Source organism: Idiotropiscis lumnitzeri, chromosome 13 (assembly GCF_059441095.1).
Source record: "Idiotropiscis lumnitzeri isolate Australia: NSW breed Sydney's pygmy pipehorse chromosome 13, RoL_Ilum_1.0, whole genome shotgun sequence".
Taxonomy (NCBI): domain Eukaryota; kingdom Metazoa; phylum Chordata; class Actinopteri; order Syngnathiformes; family Syngnathidae; genus Idiotropiscis; species Idiotropiscis lumnitzeri.
The window spans coordinates 14,527,163-14,553,689 of NC_142403.1; the positions used below are offsets into that span (position 1 = coordinate 14,527,163).

General features: G+C 43.0%; 3 protein-coding genes across 7 annotated transcripts in view; 1 reads left to right on the top strand and 2 right to left on the bottom strand.

The window, feature by feature from the left end:
* The window catches only part of herc2 (HECT and RLD domain containing E3 ubiquitin protein ligase 2), a 40,799-nt gene extending 25,439 nt beyond the window's left edge, over window positions 1-15,360 (bottom strand). For all 4 annotated transcript variants that reach the window (XM_088313088.1, XM_088313090.1, XM_088313089.1 and 1 more), the window contains exons 1-31: window positions 15,254-15,360; window positions 13,746-13,866; window positions 13,148-13,241; window positions 12,712-12,855; window positions 10,449-10,668; window positions 10,277-10,377; window positions 10,040-10,181; window positions 9,855-9,959; window positions 9,543-9,714; window positions 9,211-9,384; window positions 8,717-8,905; window positions 8,476-8,627; window positions 7,935-8,092; window positions 7,742-7,855; window positions 7,264-7,515; window positions 6,802-6,995; window positions 5,978-6,178; window positions 5,601-5,829; window positions 5,168-5,292; window positions 4,401-4,579; window positions 4,039-4,226; window positions 3,216-3,371; window positions 2,949-3,134; window positions 2,660-2,836; window positions 2,490-2,593; window positions 2,105-2,255; window positions 1,711-1,925; window positions 1,506-1,638; window positions 1,292-1,419; window positions 454-649; window positions 80-207 (exon numbers count right to left, since the gene is read on the bottom strand). In XM_088313088.1, coding sequence (XP_088169214.1) covers window positions 80-207; window positions 454-649; window positions 1,292-1,419; window positions 1,506-1,638; window positions 1,711-1,925; window positions 2,105-2,255; window positions 2,490-2,593; window positions 2,660-2,836; window positions 2,949-3,134; window positions 3,216-3,371; window positions 4,039-4,226; window positions 4,401-4,579; window positions 5,168-5,292; window positions 5,601-5,829; window positions 5,978-6,178; window positions 6,802-6,995; window positions 7,264-7,515; window positions 7,742-7,855; window positions 7,935-8,092; window positions 8,476-8,627; window positions 8,717-8,905; window positions 9,211-9,384; window positions 9,543-9,714; window positions 9,855-9,959; window positions 10,040-10,181; window positions 10,277-10,377; window positions 10,449-10,668; window positions 12,712-12,855; window positions 13,148-13,241; window positions 13,746-13,817 — 4,779 coding nt within the window. In that variant the 5' untranslated portion in view covers window positions 13,818-13,866; window positions 15,254-15,360. The remainder of the gene's footprint in view (window positions 1-79; window positions 208-453; window positions 650-1,291; window positions 1,420-1,505; window positions 1,639-1,710; window positions 1,926-2,104; window positions 2,256-2,489; window positions 2,594-2,659; window positions 2,837-2,948; window positions 3,135-3,215; window positions 3,372-4,038; window positions 4,227-4,400; window positions 4,580-5,167; window positions 5,293-5,600; window positions 5,830-5,977; window positions 6,179-6,801; window positions 6,996-7,263; window positions 7,516-7,741; window positions 7,856-7,934; window positions 8,093-8,475; window positions 8,628-8,716; window positions 8,906-9,210; window positions 9,385-9,542; window positions 9,715-9,854; window positions 9,960-10,039; window positions 10,182-10,276; window positions 10,378-10,448; window positions 10,669-12,711; window positions 12,856-13,147; window positions 13,242-13,745; window positions 13,867-15,253) is intronic.
* Window positions 15,361-15,820: 460 nt separating this feature from the next.
* LOC148324592 (melanoregulin) lies at window positions 15,821-19,322 on the bottom strand. Its single transcript, XM_088313094.1, has 5 exons — window positions 19,178-19,322; window positions 18,869-19,100; window positions 17,345-17,435; window positions 16,736-16,902; window positions 15,821-16,554 (listed from the first exon to the last, which is right to left on the bottom strand). Exons 1-5 carry the CDS (start codon window positions 19,252-19,254, stop codon window positions 16,474-16,476), a joined length of 648 nt encoding a protein of 215 aa, XP_088169220.1. The 5' UTR covers window positions 19,255-19,322; the 3' UTR covers window positions 15,821-16,473.
* A 1,183-nt stretch (window positions 19,323-20,505) lies between these two features.
* Window positions 20,506-25,351, top strand: nipa2 (NIPA magnesium transporter 2). 2 transcript variants are annotated; one of them, XM_088313093.1, is made up of 6 exons: window positions 20,506-20,701; window positions 21,970-22,227; window positions 22,962-23,018; window positions 23,273-23,363; window positions 23,454-23,614; window positions 24,318-25,351. In XM_088313093.1, the coding sequence occupies exons 2-6, from the start codon at window positions 22,089-22,091 to the stop codon at window positions 24,950-24,952; spliced, it is 1,083 nt and encodes a 360-aa protein (XP_088169219.1). In that variant the 5' UTR covers window positions 20,506-20,701; window positions 21,970-22,088; the 3' UTR covers window positions 24,953-25,351. The 2 variants fall into 2 exon arrangements, with proteins under 2 accessions (XP_088169219.1, XP_088169218.1); XM_088313092.1 differs by lacking the exon at window positions 20,506-20,701 and adding an exon at window positions 21,054-21,226.
* The last annotated feature ends 1,176 nt before the right edge of the window (window positions 25,352-26,527 follow it).

Genomic DNA, 26,527 nt, shown 5'->3' on the forward strand with positions numbered 1-26,527 from the left:
GCGCCTCGGGGGGCATGACTTGCCCACTTGTGTTGTTGCAACATGAAGCTAATTGTGATGATTAATAAATGAGAAGTACCTTAGCAGTCTTGCTTGTGGGTGATTTCCTATCAGCTGTTGTTGGGCCGATGTTGACATTCACTTCTTCTTCTGTCGTCCCTTCATTTTCCAGCTTTGGCTCTTCGACATCACTTGATTTTTTAGGCACTGGAAGAGAAAAACACCGTTAAATTTTTCAATTAAAAACACAAAGCCACTGACTGAATTAACATTATCCATGCTCCTTATGAGTGTGTTCATTTTGTAGGTCTGTTTTGCTGTTTGTCCCATTCAATAAACGTCTCAAAGTCCACCGGTGAGCGTGGCTCGACCAAGTGATGGATGGTAACTTGACAAACTTGAAAAATATAAAAATTGGGGTACTAGTAAGTGAAGGTTCATTGCCACAACTACCTCGTTTCTTCCGCCGGTCTCTGATGAGTTTCTGTGCGATCCTGCGCCAACGCGGCTGAGAACTGAGCAGCTTCAGCTTGGACACGATAGACAAGTCGTTGCTCACCGCCGGACGCAGCTCGTTGAACAGGAAGCGGAGGCGCTCGATAACCGGGGCGCATACTTCCTTGTAGGAACGGCCCTGCTCTTGATGGGTCTGAAAAGACACAGCAGCCCCGCGGTTCAGTAAATGGTACACTTGTCTCTGTCTTTGCGGCTCAGTAAAAAAATTGCTAAAGGGAAAGAGTTGTGTATAGTTCTAATTTCTGCACGTAGAAATAACGTTTAAAACTCTAGGATGTATTCTTTTATTTTTAATTCCTAGTTTTTTTTTTTTAAACAAACATCTTAAAAGGACTAAAATTAAATAAGTAGATGTGTAAACACTTCTGAAAGGAAATTTATTGAAAGAAAACAAAAGAATAGAATAATGATTTTTTTTTTTTAATTATAAAACAAACTGATGGATGAAACAAAAAACTAAATAAAAAAAAATTTGTTGCGGGGAAAAAGAAAAATCTCATCCAGAAATTGTGTTTTTGAATGTGGACAAAATATTATGTTTAACCTGAGATGATAAAATTTTGAGTATCAACATTTTTTTTAACTCAATCAAAAAGATATATTTTTTTCTTTTTTTAAAAAAAGTACTTTCAAACAAGGAATTAAAAAAAAATACAAATAAATTCCATTCGAGAAAATAGTTAAAAAATACGAGGTTGTGTTTCACCTGAGATGATTATATTTTGAGTATCAACCTTTTTAAGATTTTCACTCAACACTCCTCCATCATCCCTACCTTGATTAAAGAACACTTTGCTTGGTAGACCATGCGGCACACATCAATAACAGATTTAGGGAGGGACCTCTGCTTCCCTTGGTCCACCTCCAAGGCACATTGGCTGACAAGTGAGAGGGCAACGTGACCTGCGGAAAACAAAAATATAAGTCATTCTCTAGGAAAATCGTCCTTTTGGCACAACTAGCAGATTGATGTCCTGTTGCGTGGCTACCGAGGTCCTGATGTTTAAGCAAGCAGCAGAGCAAGAGGCGGCCAACTTCCTCCACGGGATGCTCAGGAGGGAAAGTGATGGGCGTGATAAGATGGTACTGCTTGCAGCAACGCTCTATTTGGCATAAGAAGTCCTGCAAGGCAACAAAAAAAAAATAGTTGCGGAGCCCCAAACACGACGCAAGAGCTCAGTCGCCTGGCTTTACCTTCACTGTGTGGTCCTGAGTGTTGTTGTCGGCGATGGCCTGCAAGAAAGGCTGCGCGTGGTCGCTGAGCGTTATCCGGCGAGAGTACAGCTTGGCTTTATCCGGCGCGGTGGTCCCCAGGGAGCTGCAGTGGTCCTCGTCCTTCTCCTCGTTGTAATTGTAGTGGATCTGGCTGGTCTGCAAGCCGCCAGAGAAAATGGACGACTGCAGCCAGGCTGGGAAAAGCGTCAGGAGGACATGTTGAAATTCAGAGAGGGGGCGGGCGGGAGTAGGGCTGCGTAATTTATTGATAAAATACATTAACTGAGCTTTTAGGTCCACTTGGTTTTTTTTCTTCTTCGTGGCTTCATTGCAGATAATATAGTTTAAGGAGATGAAAAAGAAGTGATCTTACTGGCACATTCGATCTCCATGGGTGACAGCGGGGTGCTCTTGGCCAGGTAGGATGCGTGGAGGCCCAGCAACAAGCCCAGATTTCTCTCAGTGTCGATGAGAGGGGATGACAGACTGCTGAGGTCCGGAGTGGTGACCATCTCCTGGTTCGGCTGTAAAAAGAAAACGACACTTTTATTTAGTCATTTAAAGCTTTTGTTGTTTTCATCATTTTCATAGACAATAGCCACCTTGCACAATGGAATTACGACAAAGGCCTGCATATTTGCAGTTCTGCATTCACTAATTTTATTTTATTTTTTTAAACCTTTCTTTCCTCTCCCTCCCCAGAGATTCACGGTAAATTGAAAAACTAGAATTGATTTATAAGTATGATGAAATAGTACCTCCATATACTGGCCAACACAGAAGGCCTGCATGGACTCTTTGGTATCTTCAAATTGCAGGGCAGCTTCTAGAGCAACTACCGGGTCTTCTCCCGCAAACTGGGCTGCAAGAGCAGGAAAACTTTAGCACGCGCTTTATAGGTATGAAAAGATGTTTAAAATCCAACTACCAAGTACGCTGTTTCCCGTGAGCGACTGGCACTGAGCCTGAAAGTCCTTTATGTCATAAACACGTCCATTGATGACCGTCCAGAAGCCGCCATCTTTGTTGTGGTTCTCCAGGTCGGCTTTGCGGATGAGGGACACCTCTTCGTTGTTCTTGGAGCTCTGTCCCGTGAAGAACGAACCTGGGGCACCACAAAAAAAGTTAGCAAGTATTCATTCCCATTTGTGCTCTAGAAATCAAAATGAAAAAAAAAAGATCTGAAATGGACGTAAAATACAACGAGCTTGACGTACCCATTATTCCAGGCCACGCCAAATCCTCGTTGTCATCCTTCTCGTGGCCGGGGGCCAGGTGGTTAAACCGATCGAGATGCTCCAAGAGTCCGGCCAGGAGCGGGATGGCGCCCGTCTCCTGCATCAGGCCTGCATCGATGGTGAGGAGGAGGACGATGGACACCACCAACTCGGGCAGAAGGACACCTACGCCGGGACACACGCACACACACACACCTTACAATTCACGCTTTCTGTAAAACAATGAATCACAGTCCAGCTTCTTACCCGTCAGATCCCCTTCAATGATGTGAGAGACTTCGGCGAAATGGCGGTGTCTGGTGGAGGCGATGCTGGTGGCTACGGGGAGGATGTCGCCGATGTGGGTGCACAGCAAGGCGATGTACTTTTTTAGAAGCGAGCCCACGCCCAGGAGCTCACGATCTGATAAAGAGAAGGTAGAACTCAAATTTGGGACCACCTAAATAAATACTGCATCACGTCCAACATAACTGCCGTGAATGTTTATGTTCTTCAACTGGAATCCGGCCATTTCCTACCAACAATGCATATTTTCATCAGTTATGTTTTTCAACAAGTAGATATAGAAAAGAGTCTCACCTAGCTGGTCTGTGAAATTCAAGTTTCACAATATGACTATCCTGCTTAAATGTATACATGATTCTGACAGCATGACAACCGCGAGTAAAAACGTAGCGGTATCGCGGTATTAAAATCACAGCTCTGAAATTTCTTTTTGTTCAATTACATGTTTTTGTTATTTTAAACCCATCTATGAATGACCTTGCCCATTAAATTAAATTAAATACAAAACTGAAAGTGATGTTTGTCTTGTTCTTTGACTTTTTGGGTTTCTTTCATATGTGACAATAAATAAATAAGCAAATAAATAAGCAAATAAATAATATAAATAATATAAATATAAATATAAGAACTAAAAAAAAAAATCAGAATCTGTGATTCAAATTTCAAAATTTGTTAGGTGCATTCTTGAAAACTAGTTGTAGAATCCCGCAAAGTCCGAGACAATCTAGTCGCATTTGGCCATGTCGCTCAGTGTACGTCGTCCTTAACATAACGCGTCACTCACTGGATCTGACGGCATTGACCTCGTCGTTGACACCTAGGTAGAGCTTGCTGACCAGCAGCCTCTGGAATCGCAGCAGCAGGTCCAAAGACGCCGAGCGTTCTTTGCTATCGTGCTCACCCTCCAAATAGTTGGAAATGCGCAAGTGGGCGATGTCCTTCAACCTGGCGATGGTCTGCGACGCAATATTCCTGAAAACATGACCACGACACGTTACCGAAACGCGTGAGCTTCGGTCATTCTGCCACCAGGTGGTTGATTTCAATTGGGAGTGATTTGAGTTACGAGCATGGTCATGCAATGAATTTCACTTGTGAGAACATACCACTGAACAAGAATACATGTTCATATGAAAATAAAGACACCTTAGAAGTTGCTGCACAAGCTGCACCAGGGGCAGTATTTGCTTGCCGGCCGACTCGTAGATGCCGGTGTTGATGAGGTCTTTGTCCAACATGGCGCGACAACGTTGCATGGTGGAAGCGTTGGCCTCTTGTTCGTCTATCTCCTTCTCCTTTTGCGCCTCTTTCTTGGCTTCTATGTCCTGTGATAGAAGAGTGAACCAAAAAAAATACGATTTTTCTCACAAGCAGCCATTTCTCAGGAGCACTGCAGTTGCAAGTTTGACAAATTAGTCAAGGACACCAGACTTGCAAACGGACACGAAATTCGGTGGACATTTTGTACAATAACTGGACTCGCAAAATCTCAAGTGTTTATGCCAAAATTGAAGAGGAAGTCAGCCATTTTGGTTTGAAGGGGTCATTTCCGGCTGAGAAGCGCCGATTGGGAAGCGAGAAGTCATGCCCAATATTTAACAGGAAGTCGGTCATTTTGACTCAAAGCAGCTATATTGGGCAAATTACTTCTTCTGATTCACCCAAATTTGCCCAACTTGAAAAAGGTCTCAAACACACATAGGTGACACGAAACTGCAACATTTAAAGCCTTTTTTTTCTTTTCTTTTTTTTTTTAAAAAACATTTACTTCTAAAACAAGAAAAAAAATATATAGTAAGTGTCTGCTTTGCACGATTTAACTATTGTTACTACAGTGCCTTTTCTGGAAATGACCTACTTCAGGCTTCTGATTGGCTAAATATGGCCTCAATGGTTCGAGTTCGAGCTCTCACCTGTATCTCGGCAGCGATGGCCGCCTTCAGCGCAGATTCCAAGCCGCCGTCGGCCATCAAGCTGCTGACCAACAAGTCGATCATAAAGCGGCGGCCGGGGGTCACGCTCCTCTCATTTCCAGATGCTGCGGCACAAAAAAGGTCATTGCCAATTCATTGTTTTAATAATCCTAACAAGGTTTAACTTTTTTTCTACATGTGGATGTGTATCAACAACATAAGCATACTAAGACTGTTTTGTAAGGGAGGAAAAAAATGTGACTAGAAATCTCTGCCAGTGTTTTTACATGATCAAATTATCCCCTCGATAATTATAAAAAATAAATAAATCAAAAATCACTGGCGAGATATTTTTAGAACACGCCTGTGGACTTCTCATGCGGTCTTATATTCTGAAAACATCTCGAGAAAGAAAATATAGTGACGCTCTTACCAGTATTGGGCAGCAACGAGGATAAGGCCCTCGCCCGCTCCTCAGCGGTGGGCAGCAGCACGGACCACCCGCTCTGCAGGACGGACTGAGCGGCGGCTTGCACCGTGTTGAGCACGCCGGCATTGCTAGCCAGCACAACCACGGTTTGCTTGAGATTGTACAGCAGGGCGCTGCCAAGCCCCAAGCCCAGCTCCTCTGGGTCCACCTGGTTACTAATGGCGGCGTGGAGCTGAAACAGCAAAGACAAGGAGTTTCAATGCTCAGAGTCAATGTGCGGATTATTGCTTCTTTGCATTTTCAATTAGCGATCCAATTGGATCCAGAGGACCGCGACACAGTGAATGACGCACGGTTTCGAGTGCGTTTCTATAGACCACCTGAAGCCTGAGCAGGTTGAGCGCGGCGACCACCATGCACTCCTTCTCCTGCGGGGGAGGCCAGTCCGAGCTGCCGTCCATGCCCTCGCTGACCTGTCGCAGAAGCAGGTCCAGCTGCTCGAAGGTCATGGAGCACACGTCCACCACAAAGGGAACGCGGTGGCCAACGGACCACTCGGAGCACGAGGACCACACGAAACTCTGGAAAACAGAGCAAAAGTGTTTCACCTCTACCAATCTCCACCACTTATTTTGAAAAAAATTATCTAATTGAAATTTGCCACTTTGCCCAATATTTCGATTTGATATGAGAATATTTTTCTTCTCATGCACACTAAATGATATACAAATGTTTTATTTGGGGTAAATTCATATCGTTTTGATTAGAAAACTTGTTTTCTTTTAATGTCCTGTATTTTCACAAGAAGATGGATGGATTGTTGCTTTGCGCAAAAGCCATTCATTTGCAGTCTGGACACCGAAGGGAGAACTCTCAGGAGTCTCCCAAAATCTTCAATAACGCCACACGAGACTTGTTGATGAAGGCAAGCAGGGAAGAGTGACCTTTTTTTTTTATCCCCGAGCTCCACCCACAATCGTCCTGGTAACAAAAACCATACTGCATTTACATGAGATAGGACCACCCCTACCCCGAAAACGGCACAATTTAAACCAGTGTATAACAAGAGGATGATAGGTGTGCGGTAATTTATTTATTTACTTTACCCTTTAAGGATTTCAACAAAGAGAGCCATTATGAAGCCAAATGGGAACTCTTAAAATGTGAAAAAAAAAAGGCATGATGTTTTTTGAGCGCATGTCACCTGTCCCGGGCCGCAGGAGATTCCCACGATGTGTTTGGACTTGAGACCCGGCAGAGCCTTGGGGTGCTTCTTGTTGTAAAAGAGGGTGTCAAAGTGCTGCAGCTTGTCATTGCTGCCCCAGCTGTGCACCTCGCCGTCATCAGTCAGGACAAGGCAGTGCGACGAGCCCACGGCCACATCCATCACTTTCTTCCCTGAATAGAAACACAGCAAGCAGGTTGCTATCGGAAATGTTTCTGCATATTAGATTTCATATTGGTGCACCACGTGGCATTGATTTGGATGAGAAATAAATTAGGGTTTCAATCCTGGATTGGTACTTCACGAGCTGTGGTATTCGACTCGGTTTTCAAGTAAGGGGGTTCTCATATCATGATAGATTTGAGCAAAATATGGACGTGATAGTCAGACTAGTTGGTCCCCGGACTTTCGAGCAGGCAGTCTGCCAATTTTCTCACTCACCCTGCAGACTGTCCAGCACTTTGGGGTAGCGCACATGCTCGTCGGTGCCGTGGCCCAGCCGCTGGTTGTCGCCCTTGCCCCACGTGTACACTTGTCCGTCCTTGGTGAGCGCCAGCGAGAACTGGCTGCCGCAGCACACCTTGACGATGTCCAGGTCCTGCAATTTCTCAACCAGCTTGGGCGACTTGCAGCCGTCGCTGCCTCCTCGGCCCAGCTTGCCGTAGTCGCCGTCACCCCAAGACCACACTTGACCTGGACGCAGCAGTAAGAAGATGGTAGGATGCCATTTTGATGTTTTATCCAGAGACTTACAGAGCCTGTTTACGGAGGATTTGCGCAGATAAAGACAGAATCCCCATTTTTCTTTTTTTTTAATATATATTTTTTGCAACATTCGATCGGAATCTTATTTTTATTGCTATCGATGACATCTCTCGCAATACATATTGATGTTGCTTCATCACCCAGCCCGCCTCACCGTTCTCTGTGACAGCGAGCGTTTGCGCGTCGCCACTGCCGCACGCCACATCCATCACCTTCATACCCTTCAGCGCCGACACCAGCATAGGCGTCATCTGGTCCTCGCTGGAGCCTGCAATCAGGTGACATCAAATTTACAGGCGAGGTGGAATTTTCTTTGTTTGTGAGCGTGATAGTAGACAGGTGCTCACCGTGGCCCAGGCGACCGTAGTTCCCACGCCCCCACGTGTAGAGTTCGCCATCTGCGGTGATGGCGGCGCTGTACGTACTCCCGCAGGCCACGTGCACCACCTGCTTTCCCGCTTGCTTCCCGTTGAAGGTGGCGATCATGGTCGGCTCCTCCAGATACCTGGATACATGCAGAGTCAATGGATTCCACGCAATCTCAACTCTTGGGTGTTTTTAAAATGGTTGGGTACAAACTGCATTTAAAGGTTGTTTACTTAAATGCTCTTTATGGGGCCACAAAATACAACAAAATAATAATAAATTTAAAAAAAAATAATAATAATAATAATAAAATAAAATAATAAAATAAAAATAAAAAAATTAAATAAAAATAATAAAATAAAATGAAATATAAATAAAAGAAAATACAAAAAAAATAAAATAAAATAAATTGAAATAAAAGCGAGTTTAAGTGCTTGAATTAAAAATTTACATTGTAAGCGCATAAGCATTTTTAAAGACCGAAAAACAGGCAATGCCAGGTGAGCACCGCGTGGCCCATACGTCGTGTCGCCGTGTCCAAGGCGGCCGCCATCGCCGCAGCCCCAAGAAAAAACCTCCCCGCTAGACGACAAGGCCAAGTAGTGCTGGCCTTCCGGGTGGGCCGCCAGCTTGGTGATCTTCCTGGAGCTCAATCCGTAGATGAGCATGGGCGCCTGTTGTGGGGAAAAATAAATACATCAATCATGTGACTAAGCGGAATAATAGCACCCCAAGAGCGCTTATGTAATGTGTGGCCTCTCACCAGGGTGGTGCTCTTGTAGTTCTGGGCGTAAACGGCGCCACTGTTGGACAGGATGAGGAAGCCTTTTTCCGAGCACACCACTTGAGTGACGCCCATGTTGGCGAGGGCTTTGCATTGGATGGGCCCGTTCAAGTTGGCGTAGAGCTTCCAGCCCAGGAGACCGCAGGCGATCACCTCCTGCATGTTCCCCTGAAAAGCACGACACACACAGTGGTACCTTGACTCACATTTTTAAGTCGAGCAGGTAGTTGACTCAAGCTAAGTAATAAAAAAAAAGGATCTCTGACGTCTTTAGCCAAAAATTGTAGTAAATTAGTTAAGGGGGTGTGACCTTGTGATTGACATCAAGAGCTGGAGTCGGATTGGCCGATTGGTGTGCGTGTGAGCGTCTGGACGTGAGCAGTGGCCTACTGTGGCTCTCTTTCCCCACATGTGAGGGCATTAGCATTTTTTTTTCTTCACTAGAACAGCAGCATAAATACTGAGTCAGTCACCTTGTGCGTGGATGGCGAGTTGAGTTGCGGAGGGCTGCGGGGGGTGGCCAAGCGGTCCAAGTGGGCCAAAATGACCACGGCTGTCTGTCGCAAGTCGATGGCCAGGTCGTTGTCCTGGGGCAAAGTCAGGTAGCGGAGGAAACTCTCGTTTGGACTTAGTGGTGTCGAGAGGATCTGGAAATGGTAAATTGATCATTTTGGCATTTGTTTTGTATGAGTTCAGTATGACTTCATCATTATGAGAAACTTGCGGAAAAACAAGCTTATTCTCTGACTTTCTGATGACACTGCAAACATTCTGTTTCATTGGAATTCTAAGACAAAACACTGACCTCTGGTTCCTCATCTGGGATGGGCTCCTCCTTGCTGCTGTAAATGCTCTTGAAGCGCTGCAGAAGGGGCAGCAGGGGCGCGCTGGTGCCCTGTGTGGAGCGTTCATTGTCCATCTCACGGGTGCCGCTCTCCCACAGGCGCAGCAGCAGCAGGATGGCGGACAGCAGCTGACTGCAAACAGGAAGTCAGCAGTGAATGACGGGAACATTTCACCCGTAAGCGAGGTTTCATCTCGGGACGCAGACGGCTCCGAAAACTATGATGTCATAGTTCGAAGAATGGGAGGAAAAAAACTGGTAGGACAGGGCTACCTGAGCGTGCCCCTCTGCACAGCCAGCTCCAGCAAGATGGCCAACGCCAGATGTTGGTCCTGAAGAGGAATGTTGGTCTTGGTGCTGGCATTTCCGTGGATGTCACTGATCCCCAGGAGAATGAGAAAACGTGAGACCGCGAGCAGATTAAGGTGTCGCAAAACAAGCACGTGCTGCAAGTTCACCTGAGGAACTTGGTGGCCCTCTCGACCACCTCCAGCCACACCGACGACACGGTGCCCTCGTCAAACAATGTGGCCTCGGGCAGCGCTCGAAGAGCGTCCAGAGATTCCTGAAGGAGCTCACTGCACAGGTCTGCGTCGTCTCCTGCACACAAGCACGGAAGATAACGCTTTAGCTCGGTTAGGTCATGCTTTCCGGGTCACTCATGAAAACTAGTCGCACACAGCGGGCTCTCTTACCTGACCTCCAGGCCCGACGCAAGAAGGCGAAGGCGAACGAGAGCGCCGCCCTGGAGCCCACCATGGCCAACCCTTCCACACTTTTGCTGTCGGCACGCGGGCTGAGGGAAGAAACATGGCATTCAGCAGCAAAAAACTACATTGAGACTGTGTTGCGCTTGTGTCGCAGTGCCTTTTATTGTCAGCAGCAGGCCGCGGGGGGGTGGCGGGGAACTTCCAGGCGACCACATCCTTCTCCACCATGCTGTAGCTCAGCGAGATGTGGTAGCGCTCCAGGATGACCAGACGCTGGCAGAGACGGCGAGCCGACAGCGTGGTCTTGGCCATCTGGGCCGACAGCTTCTGCTGGTCGTCCACCAGCACCATCAGGCAGTCCTTCAGTTCTTTCTCGTCTGGGAAACGCAACGCCATCCTCCAATTATTTATGATCGTGAATACTAAAATGATACTAAATAAACTTTATCACAATACCCAGGAGCTGTTCAAAATCAGAGAGGATTGTTAAGTGTAAGGGGCACTAATGTTTTTAAGAAAAAAAATCTGAGATAAACATCTGATGCTTTTAGAGCAGGCGTGGGCAAACTACGGCCCGGGGGCCACTTTGCGGCCCGCTAAACGTTTTAATCCGGCCTGTCGAACTTGAAAAAAATCTAATTAATAAACCTTGTTAATGTTTTATTTTCTAAATACTGTGGTTTTTCAAAGACAGATATTTTGTTGTAATGCAAAAAGTTTGTCCACCCCTGTTTTAGAGGGTTGATTTATCATCAATGTCCTGTGTCCTTTGAACCTTTAAGCTGCGCTAAACTAAGACAACTATAGAGCTTTTCTTTACTTTCAGGTCTTTACTTTTTTATATTTTTGTGTTTATATGTTAAATCAATGAATCAAGTAGGCATTTATTAACAAATATAGTGGTTGTTTTTATGTGTGCACTACTTACAAAGTTCAACATTGACAGTATTAACCTCCACCCAAAAAAAAAAAAAAAATTGTTGCAGCACAGTTTTTGAGTCAATGCATGTTAAAGCAGCACGCCCTTGTAGTCCTCACCGGGACAGAGCAGCCAGCGCTGAGGGGACGGACAAGATGGCTAAAATAGCCACTCGGAAATCCACTTAAGCTTTTATATAAGCCGGACTGGCCAGAGGCTGCGAGAGCAACATTGCCTCAGCTGTGCGCCGCCATCGGGATGCACAACGAACGCACACTCGCTGCTACTCATCCACGGGGACGCAACGTTTGAACTAAGGAGCTTAAATTGTGGCGTGACTCAGCATTAAAGCAAAGAACATGCAATTAATTTGATGCCTGTGTAATTATATATGTTGGACTCGTTGCTGCCTAAATAGGCTGTGAAAAAAAAATCTAATGTAGAAGTAAATGTGGGAAATTTGATGTGAGATTATTCAGAACAAAAAAATAAATTCAGATAAATGAGTGATGTCAGCATATCAATATGTCCATAACTCATCACCCAATTCAGACGGCTGCCTAAACAGGCTACCACACAGATAAAACCAGGAAGAGATCAAAGTATCAAGTGAGGACATTTTGATGGGAGAGCAAAGTGACATAGCAATAGGTCCACATCGCATCAAACAATTCAGACCCAACTAGTCTGCCAACTAAATGGGCGACAGCGGAAATCAAAACAAGAGGGGAGTGAAGGTGTGAAACAATTATGATGGGATATGTCCACACGTGTTACTCGATTGAAGCCCGACTAATCTGCTGCCTTAACAGACAACTATACGGATCAAAGCAGGAAATGAGGCAAGTTTAATGGAGAGAGCATTTAGACAGGTGCAAAAACAATATCCAATCAACTATTTTAGAACAAACTAGTTTGCAGACTCAAAGGGCTGCAGTAAAGATTAAAAGACGAAGAGAGCCCAAGCAACAGTATACGTCAATATTTATCTTATTTAGAAAACTGCTGACACGCGAAATCTGAGTGGGTGTGGGTGAGCGGGAAGTATGCCTCTTGAACCCTGAGTCCGGACTGCAGAGCGCTCATTCAAGCGCTGATGTCATTTCCTCAATCAATAGTAGGAAGCGGTCCTCCTGCCCTCTTATGTCCCCGACCAGAGCCGAAAGTCAACAGAAAGCTTATCTCCCGGCAGCATAAAAGACGTTCCCACCCAGTCGCATCAGTCAACATCAACAACATATTGCCGTCCAGACTGACACGCAGGGGGCGGGGGATTAGGGCCCGACGGACTAATCAAATCGAACCCTGCACCTCAGTACTATGTGCTAACCAGTCAGCCTATTGAAATTTTATTCAGCCAGATATCAAAATCAGCATCAGCCTCACAAAAATAAAAAAATCCACATCAGTTGGTTAGTAAAAATAACTTAAAGTTCTCATTTAGAGCGACCACTTTGCCGACGCACAAGCACAATTCAGGTAACATGGCGGAGCGTCTCACCTGGTTGCCGCCCCCAGTCCCAGGTTTCGATGATGGAATGGTGCACGGCCGAGGACGCCACAGCCGCCGCCTCATCTTCGTCTTTCTTTTCCTTGTCATTGGCTTCATCCTTCTTCTGACCTGAGAAGCAGCCCGGGCAGTCTTCTGCAGGACCGTAAAGACACATTCAGGGTTAGCATTGTGAGCATATATTCGCTTTTAGAAGGTAGTAACTGCAGCTGCAGTATTTTTAAGGGTCAGTTTTGAGTGTGAGGGGTGGAATGGCACGACAAATGAAAAAATATATTTCAGTACGTATATTGGTTTTAAGGTGACGGTTGGGTTCACATTCAGAAAAGTAAGGGGACAAAAATGTTGAACAAAATGAAACCCAACAAACCTGACAACTAAATGGGCTACAGGGGAAAAAATTGACTGTACCAAGTTGGTGTCATACCTGGATGTGCTGATTCCTCGCCGTTAAACGTTATCTCCTCATCCTTTACCATTTCGTTCCACATCTCGCTCAGTCCTTCTGCCGAGAAGGCCCACTGCCAGAGGAAATTAAGGCGTTGAAAAAAAATAATGCAACAGCCTGTTTGTGTGTGTGTGTGCGCTCGTGCACTGGATATGTATATATATTTTCATGTGATCATATTCACATGACCTGATCGCCTGAGCTAAAAGTAACTCAATGTAGCCGACAGGCTTGAAAGTATTTTAAGGTTAATAAAATAAGATAAAATTAAATAAAATTAAATAAAATTAAATAAAAAAGAACTGGACTGAAAAAAAAAATTTAAAAAAATCCTCCTATCATAATTCAATATGTATGTCATTGTATTTTTAAGTAGAATGATTTAATACACCAACATCTTTTAAATCAAAACCAGTTTTCCCCAAATCAAATCCATTTTTTTTTTACACCCCCCATTATCTAATCTACGTTTTTGCCCATAAATTCTTCTTAACTACCAAGGAAAGGTCCCAAAGTATGAAAATTGCCAAATTTAGCATTCCTCTGGTTCACCTTTGTGGATTATTATGTCACATACCTGTAAGTCTATTTTGAGCCATTTGTCGTGAAATCTGCTTTGAGCATCGAGGTTAAAAGACGGAGAAGGCATCTTTCCCCTCCTCCACTGCTCCTCTCTCCTGGCTGCAAACGCAGCCAACCTGCAAACATGGGGGGGGAAAGGATTACTATGTGTTATACAAAAATTACAGCTGAGGTCATCTATGACACGTAACAAAGGTGTAGCAAGTCGCAACAAACCATATTCTGCTTATAGTGCACAGGTGTCAAATGCAAGGCCAGGTCAGACCCGGTGCATTTTTTTACGTGGCCCTCTAAAGTCAAATCAGTCAAATCATGTTTGTGTACTTCATCTAACCTGCATGTTTTAGATGTTTCCCTCCACCAACACACCTGATTCAAGTGATCATTTCATCAGCAAGCTCTGTGGGAGCTTGATAACAATCCTGATAATTTGACGGAGGAGAGAAATGTGGCTCTTTGTAAAAGAGTCATCCCGACTTGATTTGTTTTGATAGCGCATGACTGTGTGGGTCAGTATTTATTAGGGTTGAAATCACATCGTGCAACAGAAACATCCAAAGCATGCAGGATAGGGGCCCTCGAGGACCGGAGTTTGACACCTGTGTTTTCAAATCAATTGAACAGGAGTTGAACAAACTTCTGATTTCAAATGTAGTTCTCCACCATTTTTGTGTCTATTTATGAATATGAAAAGGAAATATCAAGGTCATGATGGCCCTCGGGGGAAAAAAACACAATTAACAGCCACTGTTAAAAATGTTATGTCTGCTGTTTCAGACGTATTAACACGATGAGAATATGCAAGCTGCAAGTTTAGATTTTGCTTTGTATTGTAAATACAAAAAAAAAGAAAAGATTCATGTAATGTTTGCATACAACCATTTGTGAATCGGGATTTCACTGGTGTTTCACCGTGTGTTAGCACCCCCTGTTAGGGAACGTTCAGAACTAAAGTCACACTGAAGCAGTTACATGTATGTATGCGGAGTTAAGCCGATAAAAGGATCGCTGTCCACGATGTCATTGTCTGTCTGATCACTGATGTTATTCCAAGCAACAAACATCACACCAACATGTAAAATAACGCCAATCAGACCAAGGAGGAATTACACATGTTTATGTATGCATGTGTGTGCTGTGTTTATCGTGACATGACGATGGGAAGGTGAGGTACAACATCATCATCATCATTGCTTTCAAATACCAGCCGGGCTGTCACACTTAACCCTAGACAATGCAACTGCATATAAAAATCCATCATGTGAATATTTGCGCTGATTTATTCGGGCAGAAGCGAGCCTTTTAGCTCGGCGGCTAATGCTAAGTAGCCTATCGCAATGGGAATATAACGTTAGCCACAGCTAGCCATGCTAATACAGCTGTCGTCATCCTAGCCCGGGTTGGAACACACCTCCGAAGGGGTGACACCCGGGTGAAACATTTATTGGGGGGGGGTCGTCAATTAAACGGCTTCGTAGTTCTCAAGGAATGCTTTGAAATTACCTGCGGTCTTCCGCTGACGCCTTTGCCGTCCTCTCCTTAGGTCCGCTGTGGCATTATTTGGGCTTGATTGACAGGTTGCCGACAGGGGCACAAAGCATGAAGACGCATTACGTAGCCGAGGCAGAGCGCTCTATTGCGTTTGTTTGTGTCAACTTCTCGGGGCCGCCAAAGTGGGGGGTGGAGTGGATGACGGCCACGCTCGCTCGTGTCAAAGCGCCGCCCCGCCCGCTCAGTGAAGCCCAGAATACAAAACACGCGCTTCTTCTAAATTCGAGGCGGGACGTAAGCGCGGAAGCTTGCGGAATGGCTGGACATGGAGTCGATATACGACGTTTCGAGGTTACGAACAGCGCCAACGCTGTATTTGAATATACGTCCAGGAAAAGAAAGAAGAAAAAGGAAAATCTAGAAGTCCTGTTTTGATTCACTGACTTAATTACATTTTTTCCCTCAATTGCTTTTATTTCTCAGATCATAATTGAAATTTGCAAAACTGTATGGACTTATTCAAAACAATTCGTACAAACAGCAAAACATGGTTCTCCTGCAAAAGCCAATTTCCTTCTTAAAATGCTTTGTGCATAGCTCATAAGAAAATATCAGTATTATTGAGCATGCCAGGGTCGTCAGAATGTCATTGTTTACGGATGAGACAGTCAAATTGTTCAGTCATGTTGCCATTATAACAGTGCATATGGTGGCGTGTTTTGGTGGAAACTGCCATTTAAGTTTTGATGACAATTATTCTACATTGAAAGTTACACCTTCGTGTATGTGGAAGATTAATTGCGAGGGACTGACTGTACATGTAAGGCTGTAGAAATTACAGCACAGTCTTCCTACTCCTTACTTTTGTTTGATACACATTTCTGAAATGCCATATTTGCACAAATGACCTTTCAATTATAGTTATTAATAGTTAACACAGTACTTTATGTAACAACACAATAATTACCAACAATGATGGAACAGTATCGATGATGTACATGTCATTGAATTGCAGCGAATGCGCAACATTCCACATCCAGGTCCTGCATACCGGGTGATAGAGACAACCCAATGTCGCAGTTCATAACTGGATTTACTTTTTAATTTATGTTATCAATTAAATTGCCAAGTCAAAGAGAAAACATACTTGAAAAACAAAAAACATAAATTTACAAAATATGGTAGTGCAGTACAAAACAATCCATACATGAACATCAGTCATGTGCTCGGTTTCAGCCATCTTGTCTCTTTGGATATTTTTCCACAGCCAGTCTGACAAAGTCTTCAGCGCTGTCCAGAGACACCAGGCGGTCCTGAACATGCCATGCAAAAGAGAGACATCCCGAGGTAACTCCTGATGCTTCACACAATCAACCGCATGCAGCATGTTATTCCATTCACAGACCCTTTAGATAGCTGCTGTTTTATTAAATTAGTGATTAGGTGGGAGGTGGTGGGTTAAGACCAGAAGGATGTGTGTGTATGCAAGTGTACCATAACATAGAGGTATCTGGTCCGATGTCCTGTTCCTACAGGAAACAAGGAAGTGTGTTCCAACAACTGGGTCAAGAGTTCAGTCGCTCTGGTGAGACCCTCTTGGTCTGGATTGAAGTAATTTAGCTTGTCAACGTTCAACAAAGCATCCACCTCAGACTCATAACCTGCAAGGAGAGAACCCACCCACCAAAAGTCACAGCATAGATCAGTAGTTCTTAAACTTCTTACGCCAAGTAGCACCTAATAAAATGGATAGCTCTCGAAGTAAAGCCTTTAACTCATTCATTGCCATTGACGGATAAATACGACATTCATTCTTTTTACAGCCCAGGTAAAATGAATGCACTTTTTGGCTTCTATAGCTGTCATCGGCAGTGGATGAGTTAAAATACAGCAACATAGTCATCTAAAAACAAAGCACAAGTTTTGTTTGTTCCTTAAATGTATTTTTTTTTTATTGTAAGCGACTGTAACATTATGCAAGTTTCAACCATTGACACTGCACCTACAGTAACTACGGGAAAACTGTACTTCAATGATTCAATGCATTGGAAATAAAAGTAAAATGCAATTTTTCAAGACAAGAGAATAAAAACGGTGCCTCACCTAATTGCAGCAGGATTTTCTTCCATCGTGCTCTCACTTCTCGTCTGGCATAGCGTAGCGTATGGATGTCATAATTCAGCTGTTCCCATTCCTTGGGCAAACACATGATTGTAAAAGATTGTTGTATAAAGGTTTATAATAATGCCCAAAGATGCCACTAGATGGTGAGAAAGCATCACTTAGACCAGGGGTGGGCAAACTTTTTGATTGGCGGTGCGCAATGGGTTCTAAAACGTGACAGAGGGGCCGGACCAGGAGCAGATGGATGGAGTGTTTTGGTAACCTCACCTCATCGGAGAAAAAAAATACATTTAATTTTAAATGAAAATGAACAAAAACATTACAACAAAATATCCGTGTTTGACATACCAGAGTATTTAGAAAATAAAACATTAACAAGGTTTATTCATTTAATTTTTTTCAAGTTCGGCGGGCCAGATTAAAACGTTTAACGGGCCGCATGTGGCCCCCGGGCCGTAGTTTGCCCACTCCTGACTTAGACAAAACTTCGGCCTATAATAGAAGCTCGTCCTTCCACTTCAACATAGTTCCTCGGCACCAACATAATGATGACAAAAGATGGCGCCACAGGACTAGATTTTTCTTTACAGCAAATAATGTAAAATAGTTTCCCAGCTGCCTTTTCTATTTTCAGCCTCGTTTAGTATCTAATTTAATGAATCAACCACAGTGATGGACTCTGTTGGCCTAATTATCCAAAAGGAACATTATTTAAGTGTTTAATAAGTTCTCGTCATCCTTTTCTGCAGAATTTGAAAGTTGTCTGTCACATGTACTGCTCATTTAGCAGTGTGTTTTTTTTTTTTAGAGCTAGATAATAGGAGCTTTTAAAACTTTATTTATGCAATAACAACCAAGTAATTCAATTGAGTCTTGTTTTGGCTCCACTGCAAGATTTTGTAACCTGATTAACGAGGATGGTAGGTGAAAAAGTCATTTAGGAAAATATTTGGCTTTAAAAACATGTTTTCACATGACTTTTTTAAAAATGACTGAAATGGTAAGTAGAATTCTGTCGAGCCATTTGATGGCTATCAACATAGCCGAAGACTTTCTCGAAGAACCGGACCTATTTACTAACATGAACTTCTTTGACATTTTTATGCACACCAACCTAATCAATGCCATGTGAGCGGGCGTTCTCTGTATTTGTACAACTTGCAAAAAAGACAGAATTGCCTGAATGTCAAAAAATTGGAAATCTGTCTTTTTTTTTAATCCAAATAAAGATTTATTAAAAAAAAAAACTTCCTCAAAGATTGTCTGCAGCATTTATTTTTCCTGAATTAATAAAGGTTAGCTAAATAAATCCAATAAAATGGCACGCTTTCACATCCTGTATTTACTGTAAAGAATATGTTTAAAAGGCATTAAAGCGGTTTTAAATTTAGCAGTAGCGTTTGTCTGTTGACGGGCTCAACTAAAAGTTTATGGGATTTTTTTTGTGGGGGTGGAAAAGCCTCTCTTGTACCACTAGACTCGAAAGCACCACAAATGTCTCACCTCCGTGGCCTTGTCAACCTGATTCCTCATGCTGATGAAAGCTTGCAGCTCTCGGTCCGACTCCCTTCTGCTGGATGAGGCGGCGCTTTTATTTGTCCTCGGGCTTTTCTGCGTGACTGACGGAGGCCTGGTGTCGAGCTGCTGCCCAAAGGGAAGGTCCTCCTCTGTGTCGCCATCACTGCTTTGGGTGGATTGCCGCTCTGGTGCCTTGCAAGCTTTGGCAGTGTGTGTGCTGCAAAGAGACAAAGAGTAAAAAGGATTGAGACTGGATGAGTTTGAATTCATAGACTCAGCCTGTCAGCATCGTACCGCAAAACCGTGTTTTTCTTGTTTCTTTTATACTTCAGATACAAGTGACAGCAGCACAGAGTCAAGCTGGCACCCATTTCCGTCAATGTATTCTCACGAGTCCTTCTCACGTACCCCTTGCACCATTAGACTTCTTCCAACAGTCCTTAGTAACTCACAATAACGTTCCCAACTAAAATGTGCGTGTCAGAGGATGAATACGAGTAGTGTCCAAACTCATGTCCAGCCCCCTTGCTTGCCCCTGTACTCGGAATGAGAGTCATCTGTCAATTAGGGTCCACGTGAGTGGAAGCCAGCAGACAACGGCGCAGTCAGGGTGGCACAGATGGAATTCCTGAGAAACGTTAGTCAGCAACTTTTGATTGTGCAAAATTAATTCCTCATTTCACAAGAGTAATTTCTAATTTTTAGTGTTTAATGGGGACCACACACCCCCTAAAAAAATAAAATAAAAATCTGAAAAATTCAACCCAGTGTATTTGGATTTTAATGAACCTTGTTGTATAGTGATGGCATCAGGGGCGCTGCCAAAGATTTTGGGCCCCATGAAAAGAAATCTTACATCAAATAAGTAAGCATATTTCAAGGTAGAACTTTGTGTGACAATATATCAAAGAATCGCAAAGAGATTAAGTAATTAAATAAAATGTTTCATTTATTAATTAAATGTATGATTAATCAAATACATTAGTGGCGCTGCTCATCAAGTCAAGGCAAATCAATTGCAGAATAATGGATTGATGCCAACTGAGTGTCTTGTGAAACTATTCCGATACACCGAGTGAAGTTATTCACCTCTACATTGGTTTGAATACTCAAACAAAACAACTAAATACAAACCTCGATCGCTCAATAGAGGTTGCTCATGAAAATTCCACGTCAACGTAACCGCCATGTTTCCAAGGCCAAAGCAATGGCTTGGACAAGATTTGCGTTGGTCAGCATTTAGCCCCGCCCCCTAACTTTGTTGGGCGAGTTTGACAGATAAAATAAATTCATGAAACACTGCAGCACGGGAACATTAAATAATTCATAAAATACAGAAATAATTATAAATATATTTTAATATATAATTATTGGTAATTTAATTAATTAAGGATCCATTGGTTTATCTAATTCCATATTTAATTAATGACACTTATTTATTTATTTAATAGTGCGTTTATTTTATTTTGTTTAGCAGCAATAAGGATTTAGGCGATAACATACCTCAAATATTCAATGAATATTCAAGAAAAGATTAACATTCATTGACTATTCAACGAAGTGCGTTCCTGGATTTTTGCAAGAAATGGGGGGCCAACTTCACGCAGGTAACACACCGGAGCGTGGGGCGGGTGCCGGGTTCAACAGGCGATACAAGCAGTCGGATCCGCCCAGTGTGCCAGCCTGCCAGTCGTCGTCGCCGCCTCCCCTCGCTGGTTGTGATGGACGCTGTAAGGACGCAGATGGAGGATGTAATGGTTCCAACGTGCCCGTGATGTGAGCACTATTCGCCGATTGTCCTGGGGTGTCTTTACAAAGGTACTTTATCACCAAATCATTTCAAATAAAAGTGACGTTTTTTTGTTTTTGTTTTGTTTTTACGGTGACTGACTTTGGCTAACCAATTAGCCACTCGTGCTAGGGAAGCTAGCAACGACAACGTGCGTGTAGACTAGAGTGGGGTTTACTCGCCTTTTTTGTTTGTTTTGTCTAAAAAAAAATAAGACTTTCCTTCTGCCCTCCTGTTATTAATTTAGATGTTTGTGGCTCATAAAGTTCGAAAATAAGCCGAACGTGGCCGCTTTACGTGCGAGCTAGCTGCGAAGCTAATCAAGCTCACCTGTCGCGGTTACTTGAGCGCCCGACGAAGAAGGAAACAAAAGTGGCTCATAATTAACATGCGAATTCGCGTGACGAGTCTTCAAAGTCCTCCTTCGAGCGGGCTTAGGTGTTTCCATCGGAGACCGAGCCGGTTAAACAAGATTCTGGAGCTCGCCATGGAGTGCAGATTTAAAGCGGTGAACTCGTCGTCGCAACCGAATTTGGCGTTTTGTCGTGAAAATGGTACGTGGATTATTTACAGTAGGAATAGAACGAATTCGAGTTTCTTTTGGTTTTTTTTTTATTAACAGCTATTGCGTCTTTTTAATACCTGGCTTGCCAATGTGTAAATAGAGTATAGTCAAATGACCTCCAAACTTGTCTGGTTTTGTAATAACAATTGCTTTGTGCCTGTTCTTAAAATGATTTGTTTTTTCAAGTACCTGTACTTGAGTATTTATTTATCTGACGACCTTTTCCAGATATATGTACTTTCTACTCCTCGCTTTATCAAAATGGGCGTGTAGCTTTTTGCAACATTTGTGGATGATGAAAATGTAAAATAGATACATAAATTATAACGTTACTGAATAGCAACATATTCCTCAGCTATAGCTTTAGTTGGGAAAAGTATTCCGAATGGTTTGTGGCGAATGGATTGTTGTGCCAGAAAAAAAACACCAGTTTTCAGTATGGATAAAATCCGCCAAATAGTAAACCAGATACATGAAACTGAAGTAAGGTGTAATTTCTTCTTGTTTCATTTGATTGACTTTAACATGATCTCAAGTAATATTTTATAGCATCATTCTTAGAATGCTGCCAGGTAGCCCAAACTCTTCTTTTGTTGGTGGACTTCTCCATGTACTTTAATTGGTGATGTGGTCTTGGCATTCACAGCAATGTCTTTTTATGGCTGATCTTCAATCTATTTTGAAGAGACTCTTAACTACTTTGTGTGTGTTGTTTTTTTTACTTCCCCGAAGGCGTATGGCTCGACTTGAGCTGCACCTCTAGCCAGTATAGATTCCTTCGCTGCCTGGTAGTCGATGTAACACAGGAGAAAAACGACAGCAGCGTCAATAGCAGCACACCTGGCTTCGGAATGGCTCAGGACCGTGGCAAGTACGACTTCTACATCGGCCTGGCATTGGCCGTCAGCTCCAGCATCTTCATCGGTGGCAGCTTCATTCTCAAGAAGAAGGGTCTGCTGCGTTTGGCCAAGAAGGGATCCATGCGAGCTGGTAACAAACTGTCAGCAGCATGTACACTCTAGACAAATAGCCTTCAATAGGTGGCCAGGATTTGCCATACCAACGATACACAGACGAGTGCAATTTTTACCTTTCATGACACTTTCTATAGATAGATACTGACCGATAGATAACCATCTGATTATCAGTGCAACCCTAAACACAATAAGCTTTTGTCATTGTTTAAGTTCAGGTGAGTGGCAGTCACTCACTTTTGTTTACAAACATACAATTTGCTGGCACGTATTGGCGGGTCATGATTGTGCAACTTGAAAGTGGCAGACTCATGGAAAAACCAGTGGAGGCACATTGCAGATCGCCGTTCTGTTTTGTCGGATTGAACCACCGGCGACACTATTAACGAAACCAACTGCTCAGTTTTGCCGTCCTTTTGCATTGAACGCAATCAGCAGTATCTTGACAAGTATTTCACACACTGATGTCATTGATTTGCAATTTCAGGGTGAAGCTAAAATGCACTATAAGCTTTACAGCTGATCTTATTTTTATATTCTCAAAACCTGTCTGGCACCTTTTGCACAATTTGTTCATTTCTGGCGAGCAAAATTCTTAACAGGTCCACAAATTGAACAATACATCTCCAAGGATATCCACCTTCATGCCTTTCTGTGACTCTTCAAGATTTATTTTTAGTTTTTTTTTTTTAATTTCATGTGGCTCGCAAAGAAAATTTTTAATTGTCTTTCCTCTTGTTCACCTGTCAGGTCAGGGCGGCCATGCTTATCTCAAGGAGTGGCTTTGGTGGGCTGGTTTACTTTCAAGTAAGTGAAGAATGGTTAATGTAATAATAATAATAATAGATGCTTGTTTTATGCAAATCACAAAAGTATTGTATTTAAGTATTTAAAATTGTCTATTTTTAATCAATAAAAAAAAAAAATTCAATTTAAAATTAAATTGTTCAATTAAGTTTAAACAAAAACTGCAAGTGTGAAAAATGTGATCTTAAAAAAAATCTGTTTTGTTAATTAAAATAATGAATTGAATGATTACCGTGTTGTTTTGTCATTTTCAGTGGGTGCGGGTGAAGCCGCCAACTTTGCAGCGTACGCCTTCGCCCCGGCCACTTTGGTCACGCCTCTGGGTGCCCTCAGTGTGCTGGTCAGGTAAACAGACACACTTTCCGCCTTATTCTTACTTTCACGAAAACGTTGAAGGTTGTCATTGATTTTTTATTTTTTTTTTGTTCCCCCCAGTGCGGTGCTATCATCGTACTTCCTAAGTGAACGCTTGAACCTTCACGGTAAGCTGGGCTGCCTGCTCAGTGTGCTGGGTTCCACCACCATGGTCATACACGCCCCTAAAGAGGAGGAGATCAGCAGCCTGGAGAACATGGCGCAGAAGCTGGTCGACCCAGGTAAACGTGCAACCTGTGTATTGTGGTAACAAGCTGGGATTTTAAATGTTGCAAGACCTTATATTAGTAAATGCACTAAAGAAGAACAAACGTTTGATTCAACGAATCCTGACAATTTTTTTTTTTTTAAAATGAGATCCTAGTAAATTTCTCTTGATAATTTTTTGGGCCACTAATTCTGAATCTGTCTCGAGCACTTAATATTTACATAATATAGGATGTTTAGTAATATTTCTGAATTAAGGTCCTGATTCAGTAACATGGATTTTTTTTTTTTCAATAAAACTCAGTTATATATTCCAACGGAAAATCCGTATTGCGCAAGCTTTTATTGGTCAAAGTTCAAAACAAAAAAAACTTGATGTGCTATAAAAAAGTAAGACACTTTTAAATAAGTGTAAAAAATACATTTAGGGACACACAAACTTGTCTGATTAAAATTTGCTGTTGACCTGTGTAATAGATTAAAAATAATTAGTTGCAGACACAAGAGTGTGAATAAACAAAAAACATACCTAAAAAAAATATCTAAAATTTTTAAAACAAACAGTTCTGCAAAATTACTTGGAAATGTTTTGTACTTAAATTAAATACAACTGAACAGAGGGAGCCCACGTAGCAAACTACAAAAACCACAGCACTACACTGTCTACTTTTTCATTCAACTTACTCTGATCCTTTGCTCTCCGTGTGTCTCGTTTAGGCTTCTTCATCTTCGCCACGGCGGTGGTGACAGTGGTGCTGGTGTTGATCGTGGCGGTGGCGCCGCGCCACGGCCAGACCAACATCCTGGTGTACATCTGCATCTGCTCGCTCATCGGTTCGCTGTCCGTGTCGTGCGTCAAGGGCCTGGGCATCGCCATCAAGGAGGCGCTGGGCGGCGTCAATGTGGCGCGCGTCCCCCTGGCCTGGCTCCTCCTGCTGGGCCTGGTGGCCTGCGTGGGGACGCAGATCAATTTCCTCAATAAGGCGCTGGACATCTTCAACACATCCTTAGTGACGCCCATCTACTACGTGTTCTTTACCACCTCTGTACTCACCTGCTCGGCCGCGCTCTTCAAGGAGTGGCAGCACATGGGCGCGGCGGACGTCATCGGCACGCTGGCCGGCTTCCTCACCATCGTGGTGGGCATCTTCCTGCTGCACGCCTTCAAGGACGTCAGCGTCAGCTTGGCTGCGCTCGCCGCCGCTGTGCGCAAGGACCAGAGGCCCGTCAATGGGGCCTACCCCGACGCCAACGGTACATACCAACTCCTCCGCAGCGACGGCAACGTCGACGAGGAGCGCGAGACGACGTTTGACGCAGTCTCCAGGCGCAACGGGAGCCTGGCGTCGTAGAGACAATCGGGTCCAGTGGATTGTACTTGTTTTCCTTTGCCTTACGTTTTCTCCCTCTTCTCACTTTTTCATTCAGTTGTAGCACTGGGGTGGGGGGGGGACCTATTGTGTCGGGAATCACTTTCTGCTCACGATGGCCCGGCTGGCCAACTCATTTTTAAAATGGGCCACATACGTATGGAGGAATTTATGAAGTGAAAATCATGAACTTATATCACTTCCTGTTATTACGTGTACTGTATACAATTACTCCTCCATTTATACATTTCTGAAATTATTGCAAAATTCTGATTTTGCTATTTAGAGGTACAGTGGACCCTCACTCTTCGCCGGGGTTAGGGATGCAAATGGGGAAAATCTGTACATAATGGACACCCATCATAAATGCAATGAAACATTTTTTCAACCACTGAAATTCTTGAAAAACGAGGCAAAACCATCAATAAGCATTTTCTACAAAATGAGTTTGCTCAAAATGGGGGGAAAAATACATTTTTGACAAAAAAAAAAATACAAATCTGCAAATCTCTGGGTGCCGATGCACAATTATGCGGTGACAAGTGTCAATATGTGTGGGTAAAATGAATATTTTGGGTTCGATTTATGAGCTCCTGACAGCCTAGCACCAAAATCTGAAATGCAGTGGTGTCTTGACAAGCGAGTTGATTTTGTTCCGAGACAATGTTCATATCTCAAATCACTCTCGTACTCCAAATCAGCTGTCCTGATTGCATTCAATTCCAATACCCCAATTACCCGCCTGCGAATATTGTTAAGTAGCACTTGACAGTATTGTACTTGAGAATGACAGAGCAATAACAAGGTTGAATAATACCATTAGAGTACTATTCTTGTCTTACTTGTAACAAGCTACAATTTATTTAATTTTTTTCTTCCCGACTAATAGCATTGTTTCAGATGATTATGAGTATGTTCAAGGCACCACTGTATTGTAATCCTGAGAATTTACCTACAGAAAATGAAAAATGGTTTAAAAAAAAAAAAAAAAAAAGTTTGTTTTTTGAGATTCCTAACCAGGCGAGTGATTACTGACTTAAATCTTCCTATTGCATTCCTCGGTCAATTTGACCCATAGAATGTGTAACCCTCCTGTTATGTTTTGTTGTTTTGCTATACCAAAATCATAACAGGTCATAGTGACTGTATGTTGGGCCAGCAAAAAAAAGGCCAATTTTTTTTAATTTGGCACAAAAAAATTTCAATGAGGAAAACTAATTTGAGAAATTTTGAGGTGAGATCCAAGCACACTCATGGAACAAATTACTCATATCTTGAGGCACCACTCATGTCTACTTATTTAATTTGCGCATACTTCCACTAAATTTGACCTGTCATGACCTACATTACTCATGCGGCGGGTCATATTGACCCATGAACACGTTCACAGTACCAATCACAGGATCGCCAAGTTGAGAATACGTAAAGAAGCATTTTCATTATTTAAATGAGCAGAATTATTTTTTATTTTTGGGGGGAAACAAATGGGTCAATTTGACCCGCAGCATAGACAGGAGGGTTAAACTATTTTCATGCACTGGATATATCATTTATATT